The sequence below is a fragment of the Chrysochloris asiatica genome, unplaced genomic scaffold, assembly GCF_000296735.1.
Source record: "Chrysochloris asiatica unplaced genomic scaffold, ChrAsi1.0 scaffold00263, whole genome shotgun sequence".
NCBI classification, from domain to species: domain Eukaryota; kingdom Metazoa; phylum Chordata; class Mammalia; order Afrosoricida; family Chrysochloridae; genus Chrysochloris; species Chrysochloris asiatica.
In genome coordinates, this window is record NW_006408781.1 from 3,823,194 (window position 1) to 3,831,287 (window position 8,094).

Consider the following 8,094-nt stretch of genomic DNA (forward strand, 5'->3'; position numbering starts at 1 on the left):
AAAGTATATTAAATATATGTGATATATTAAAAATTAAAAAGTATGTTCCTTAAAGACTTCACCAAAAGAGTAAAAACGGAACCCACAGAATGGGAAAAAATCTTTTGCAATGAAACATCAGACAAGGGACTCATTTCTAAAATATATAGGAAACTACAACACCTTACAAGAAAAACACAAATAACCCAATTAAAAAGTGGCCACAGGACATGAACAGACACTTCACCAATGAAGAGATCCAGGCAGCCAACAAACATGAAGAAATGTTCATGATCACTAGCCATTAGAGAGATGCAAATCTAAACAACAATGAGATGTCATCTCACACCAGCAATAACAGCAAAGATAAAAAATGTAGAGGACAATAAATGCTGGTATGGATGTGGAGAGACTGTGATGCTTCTGCATTGCTGGTGGGATTGCAAAGTGGTCCAGCCTCTCTGGAAAGCAATATGGCACTTCCTCAGAAGGTTGTAAATAGAAATACCTTATGATCCAGCATTTCCTTTACTTGGTATTTACCCACAAGAAATACAAGCCATAACATGAGTAGATATATGTACACCAATGTTCATAGCAGCATTATTTACAATAGCAAAAATTTGGAGACAGCTTAAGTCCCATCAACTGAAGAATGGATAAACAAACTGTGGTACATCCACACAATGGAATACTATGCCACCTGAAGAATAACAAGAAAGCTACAAGCCACTGCATAACAGGGATGAACCTTGAGGACATTATGCTGAGTGAAATTAGTCAGTCACATAAGGAGACATACTGCATAGGACCACTACTGTAAAAGACTTAAGAAAAGGAACCCATACTTTGCTGGTTGCTGGAATGTGGGGGGTGGAGTGAGGTAAGGGACAGGAAGGTGGAACACAGGGTAGGGAATAGACACAGGATAGTTTGGGTGCTAGGGAGGTGGGCAATACACCCAGACAGAGGTAAATAATGATGTATGCACAACCTTGGAACAGCAGGGCTCTGGGATAAAGGGATTGAGACATGGTTGGAATGAGCAAAAGTGGGGAAATAATGTTAAGATGCTTGGCTCTGTTTTAAATCTTGGTTTTCCTGGCATACCATTATAAAATAGATACTTGAGGGGAAGAGAAAGGAATAACCAGAAATATCACCATAGAAATCTTGTAAGTCCATCTTCTGCTTGTAACTGATTGGAATACCTAAAATGGAGCTACAACGTGCCCAGTGAATGAGGCTTCCTATGGAGCCTCTGCATTACGTAACACCATAGGTGGAGTCCTGAGCTGCATCCAGAATCTTCTGAGGTGGACAATTTCCACTTGGAAAGACAAGCAGACCAGCCTGGAGCAGCTAGAAGACCAATAGCTACTCTTGAAAGAAAGACTGACAGGAACAATACAAAACAATAAAGGCAGTGCAACTGATTACTACAAGAACAAGCAAGAATGTGCAAATTGCTCGCCCAGGAGACACCAAGCCAAGTGGTCAGGTCCCCTCATGGCAAACCTCCTGCCAAGACTAAGACTCAATGGGAATACACACTCTGATTGGTCAGAAAAACAGCAATGAAGATGGGAGTTAAGCCCTGCAATGTTCAATAGACTCCTGTGAACCCTGTTGGAGACCTGGTTGACCAGCAGTGTGGCAACACCTGGGGACTCTTGGGCCCAGAGTCAGTGACATAGCCACAGAGCACTAGAGTAGAGAGTGAAGCATCCAGCTGATAAGAAGAGTGGGTTTATGCATAAGAACACCCACACTTGCAGATAATACCCACTTGACCTGGTTTCAATGACTGGATGATCAGAGGTCAACTAGAAGAAGAAAGAAGAGTAAAAAAGAGTAATCTGATACAATTTGATGAACTTGATCTACACATATAGCTGCAGTAGCTCAAACAAGGAAACAGATCTTTATAGCAAAGATCATTCCTACCCCCTCCATACACAGAGTAGACAGGGATGGGCAACGTGGACATTGGCTACCCAAAATGGGGGTAGGGGAGCTCCAAAGGCAAGAAATGACTAGCTTACAAGCTTTCAAGAGGGAACCTAGATCCAGAGAGCATTGAGGAAGGTAGAATCTCCACTGAGTAATATCCAATCTGTCTGGGTGGGGCTGATGAAAGGAGATGCGGCTAGGTAATAGTGAATAATTGTCATCAGGAATGATTGTGAGTGTTGGAAATGTAAAGGTAGACATTTTTTAGTTAAAGGAGGGGAGATATTGACTTTGCAGTCTAGGAGCAGAAGTCCCTGGGACTATCAAGGGAAGCAGTAACGCCAGAGATGGAGACAGAGATGATCACATGGAGAGATGGAGCTGCTGGGGAGTTTAGACTCATAGAGGGAGAGGGGCTGTGTGCTGACGACCAGGGAGCAGTCTTTCAGGGTATGCCCTTTGGTTGGTTGATGATGCATTTGGAGGGGATTGTAACTGTGGCAATGAAATGATATATGATAAAATGAATGTAAAGCTAATGTTCTCCCATGTAAACTATCACATAATTCACAATAAAACATTTTTTAAAAAATTATCTTTAATAAAATTTTATTTGCATGTGATATTATTGATACTGTCTAGTGAGTTCCACATTCCATTGGGTCATCTCTCTTTGGAATGCGCACAAATATGGATCTCTTCCAATCATTTGGCTAGGTGGCTGTCTTCCAAATTTCTTGGCAGTAATGAGTGAGTGCCTCCAGTGCTGTGTCAGTTTATTGAAAGATTTTAATTTGTATTCCGTGAGTTCCCAGAGCCTTGTTCTTTGCCAATGCCTTTAGTACACTTTGGACTTCTTCCTTCAGTACCATTGGCTCTTGATCATATGCTAGGTCTTCAAATGGTTGAACATTTCTTATTGGTACATTGACTCTGTATATTCCTTCTCTCTTCTTTTGATGGTTCTGTGTCATTCAATATTTTGCCCATAGAATCCTTCAATATTTCAAGTTGAGGCCTAAATTTTTTCTTCAGTTCTTTCAGCTTGAGAAATGCTGAGTGTATTCTTCTCTTTTGGTTTTCTAACTCCAGATTTTTGCACATTTCATTATAATACTTGATTTTGTCTTCTCCATCTGCCCTTTGAAATTTTCTGTCCAGCTCTTTACTTCATCATTCCTTCCAATTATTTTAGCTTTAGAGTCTCGAGTCTCTTCTGACATCCATTTTGGTCTCTCTCTCTTTTTTTTCCCTTTCTCTTCTTTCTAATTTCCATTTGGTTTCTTCCTGTATGATGTTCTTGATGTCATCCCACAGCTCTTCTGGTATTCACTCATTAGTATCTAATACATCAAAAATGTTCCTGAGATGGTCTCTACATTTAGATGGGATATCTTCTAGGTCTTAGTTTGGCTCTTGTGGACTTGTTTTAATTTTCTTCAGCTTCAACCTGAACTTGCATAAGAGCAATTGATGGTTTGTTCCACAGTCTGCCTCTGGCCTTGTTTTGGCCAATGATATGAATAATTTAGCACTGGTAGCGTAGTGGTTACGAATCGGGCTGCGAACCTTAAGGTCAGCGGTTTGAAACTACCAGCTGCTCCGCGGGAGAAAGATGAGGCTTTCTACTCCCGTAAGGATTTACACCCTCGGAAACCCTGTACAGGGTCGCTAAGGGTCGGAACCGACTCAACGGCACTTAACAACAACAACAACAACAAGGGAGTCCCTGGGTGCTACAAACATTTACTGTGCTTAACTAATAATCAAAAGGTTGGAGGTTCAAGTCCATTCAGAGAGGCCTTGGAAGACATGCCTGGTGATCGACTTCCCCAAAATCAGCCACTAAGAATCCCCTGGACTACAGTTCTACTCTGACATACATGGGGTCATCATGAGTAGGCGTCAAGTTAATGCCAACTAGTAGTTGAATTTAAAGAATAAAAGAATAGCATTCCCTCCAAAATGTTGTTGTTAAGTGCCATTAAGTCGATGCTGACCATAGGGTTTCCAGGGAGGAGCTGGTGAGCTTGAACCACCAACTTTGTGGTTTAAACTGACCTTGTAGTCTAGCACATTAGCCTGCACACCAGGACTCCTTAGCACAAAGTAAGTTGTCTAGAAAGCATAGAGTCACTTCTCCAAGGAAATCATGGGTCTTCATAGATTAGAATGACTTATATAGTAAGAGCAACACCAGGAACCTGGTGGTCCAATTTTAGAGAGGTTTCTGTACTGAGATTGTGTTAATGCTAACATTAAAGGAAAGATGTCATTACCAAGGGCACAAAGCTGGTTTCATCTCTTGTTTCTTACCCTCTAACAGGCATTTCGTACAGATTACCCTGTGCGTGTGTGAATTGTATGGCGGGTGGATGACCTTCTCCCCAGAGTGGCTTATTGGAAGCCCCAACCTCAACACCAGCAATTGGCTCTACTTTTGGGTATATTTGGTATTTTTTAATGGTGTGTGGATTGTGGTGCCAGGACTGTTACTATATCAGTCATGGGCAGAACTCAAGAAAATGCATCACAAAGAAACCCATTCAGGGAAAAAGTTTCATTGAATTTTCAATATCACAAACACTACTATCTTCCTTTTTAAGCCAGAATGAATCAAACCTTTTGTTTGGCCAAAGTGTAGTACATTCCAGTTTATGCTTTATTTTTATTTTATTATTCCTGAACACCCTTTTTTCAAATTGTATGTAAGGTGACAAATTTCTGTATATTTTTTCCAATTAAATGGGAGTATAGGGAGAAATAATCCATTTTAACTAATAATAACAACACATTTAATTACTTTTATGACTGGCCTTAGTTGTTTTACATGAATAAAACCAATTTACTGCAGAATACTCTGTTGTTGTTAAGTGTCATTGAGTCAGTTCTAACTCATAGCAACCCTGTATAAGGTTTCTGAGGAGTGACTGGTGAAACTCTAGAGATGGTTATATTTGTTTTTCCTGAAGAGCACGTTGTTGCTTCATTTTTTTCTCTTCTCTCTAGTCTTATGGCTACCAAGGTGAAATCAGGTATTCACTGTCCAACTTTCACATGCATATGAGACTATTGGAAATACAATGTCTGGGGTTAGGTGCACCTTAACCCTCAAACGTTGCTCTTGTATACTTTAAAGAGGTATTGTGTAGCATATTTGCTCATATTTAAAATATCAGTGGCAAACACAACTGGGAATGTGGTGGAGCGTACAGCAGGAAAGATGATGAAAAATTCTTAGATAAGGCAATGTGTTGGTTGGCCTGGAGGCTCCAGAACATAGTCTCAGGAGACATCATGGTCAATTGGCATAACATTGTCCACAAAGATAATGTCCTACATCTTTCTTGATCTTCAAAGAAGCCATATAAGGTGCAGCTATTTGATCTCTCATTGTGTGGAAGAAAGAGGAGTGATATTAATTGAAGAGGCTTGGAATCAATTAGTCTAGTGGAGTAGCATAACATGTGAACATAAGTCTCCATGACTCCGTGACTAGCCAGTGTGGCTACCACTACCAATGGTTCTTCAAGGGTTCACATTAGAGTATCCCAGATAGAGTGGGAGAAAATGTAGAATAAAACTCAAAATTAATTTAATTTAAAAACAACAACAACAAAAAAATGGGTTTACTGGACAGAAAGAGACTGGAGGAGCATGAAACCATGGCCCTTGACCACTCTTCAGGTCTAGAAAGGAACTCACATTCATGGCCCAATTTTCAGCTAAGCATTAATTAAGTTTATAGGTGGGGACAACAATACTATCAAGATATACTCACCATGTAACGGTCAATCACTCAAAATCAAAAGGGCAACATTTTCCAAAGGACAAAGTTGAGGAGGGATGGGAAGGTGTGCGGAATGGAAATAGGTGAGAAAACTGTCGTTATAGGGAGGGGCTTGCAATCATTGAGATGAAACAAAGTGTATGATTTGTTGAATATAAAGCTAATGATCTTGTTTGTAACCCTTTACTCAATTCTCAATAAAAATGTTTTCTTTTTAAATAAGTTTTTAAAAATTACATTAAAACTGTATTTCATTAAAAAAGAAAGAAAAGAAAACCTGTGACAAGTCACCATAGTATGACAAACTCTATTATATATATGAGTATACATGCAGCATTAACAAGTATCTCTGTAGAATATCCAAACAAAATGATTAAAGTGCAGCATTCTTCAGAATAACAAGAATTGGAAACAATGTAAATCAATAAATTGTGGTGTATACACAAAGTATTGTTCCCTCCGTCAAGCCTTTCAGTCACTGGGAGACAAACGTACTTGACCACTCACCAGAAGACTGCAGGTGTTAAGTCCTCCCAGAGGCACCTCAGGAAAAAAGTCTTTTTTTTTTTTTTTAAGCTCTTATTGTGACTCGAGGGATCATTTACATGGGGGAACATCAGTTTTACACTCATTCTATCGTATTTGTTTCATTGTAATGATCACAATTGTATTTTCATATTTGTTTCATTGCAATGATAAGAATCCCTTGCATGCTACATCATTCAACAATATTTGAATCTATTCCCTCTGGGTGTTGTTGTTGTTGTTTTGATGTGCACCAAAACACACAGGAATATACAGTCATTCAAACAGCCTGCCGGGGTCTGGCCTCGGCAAGGGGGTGAGGACCCGAAGATGGGGTGTCCGGTGATGATGGCGAGAGAGAGAGATATAGAGAAAACAGACACAAAGAAAACAGAGAAAATAGATACAAAGAAGACAGACACCCGGGCTTGATGCAAGCTGCCAGACAGACTGCTCAGTGGCTGACATTTTCCCTTCTTGGACTAACTCTAGGTAGGATGTCTGGAGAGGCAAGAGAGAAAAGGAACACTTGGAGACCAGATTAGATGCAAAACCGGCAGACAGCCTCTTCATACCCTGCAAGAAATAATGCCCTGCAGACTTAAGTCTGCGTCCATCTTTTATTTCCTCTCTTTCAGAGAGGGCTCTTTACAGAAGAAGAATGGTATTATTCAGACAAGACAATCTTTAAGATAAGTTAAGCCAGTAAACCTTACTTAAACCAATATTCCTTTCTTCCTTACTGGGTTTAACCTTCACTTGAATCAAACTTATTGAACCCAGGGTGGTCCGAGGGAGTTGCCCCCATTGTCCTTAATCCCATATTCCCAGAATTTACCACTCCACCCCAAGTGAATATACCCCGGGCAGTTCCTCTCTAGAGCCTCCCTGCTTAATCCCAGTAAACCTGTCCTTGTTCGTCCTCTGAGGAAGTTTTACTGCCTTGGTTCTAGGGGGAAAATCTTGACCTTAGAAACTTAGGGGAATATTGCATTTCTCTGTGGACATCCAGGGCTCATGTTTGGAATTAAATAAATATAACTGAACACTAAGATGAAAAACAATTTGCTATTAACTGCCAAGTGGCTAGATCTGTTACACTCGGGCCTATAGGGCCTCGAACCTCTGCACAATCTGCAACAACAGCCAAATATCACACCTTGCAAGCCTGCCCCCTGGCCGCCAGCACACATCCCCTCTCCCTCCATGAGTCTAGAGTCCTCAGTTGCTCCGTCTCTCCATGTCATCATCTTGCCTTCACCTCTGGCGTCGCCGCTTCTCTGGGCAGGGTCCTACACTCTGTTCCTGCTCTTCTTCCTTGATGGTCCAAGGGTCCTCTGCTCCGGGGACTGTAAGATCAATCACTCACCCGAAAGGTTTATTAAGAAATCAGTCATTGGAAATCTCTTGCAGGGACTTCCGGTTTGCCAGACGGCCAGACGGCCTGGGTGAGTGAGGCTCCGGGTTCGGGGGAGGGGAATTCATGAAAACAAACCTTTCTGTGGTGAACCAACACCATTACAACTACCATAAGTCTCAGTATATCAAAATCTTAAACTAGCTTTTTTTGTAAAAAAATCACCATACTGAGGAACTCCTAGCTTTTTAAACTAGTTCCCGCCGCTGTCTGCGTGTAGCACAGCCCCAATGCCTTTCAGCTTGGGGGGTGGGGCTGGAGTCAACTCGCTCTGAAAGCAGTGCTATCAGTAATTATTGAACAGGGAGAACCACTGGGGACAAGGGGAAGAGAAAGTGAGGGTCATCTGCCCCACTGTGTAATTTCGGCGCTTGCAGTGGGCAGTGAGTGATCAGGCAACAAAGAGAGGAGAGGAAAAAAAAAAAAAAAA

At 41.1% G+C, this 8,094-nt stretch overlaps 1 protein-coding gene across 1 annotated transcript in view; it reads left to right on the forward strand.

The window, feature by feature from the left end:
• Positions 1-4,499, forward strand: part of EBPL (emopamil binding protein-like) — a 104,419-nt gene extending 99,920 nt beyond the window's left edge. Inside the window, exon 4 of the mRNA XM_006874152.1 lies at positions 4,259-4,499. Within this exon, the coding sequence (XP_006874214.1) occupies positions 4,259-4,499 (241 nt within the window). The remainder of the gene's footprint in view (positions 1-4,258) is intronic.
• The last annotated feature ends 3,595 nt before the right edge of the window (positions 4,500-8,094 follow it).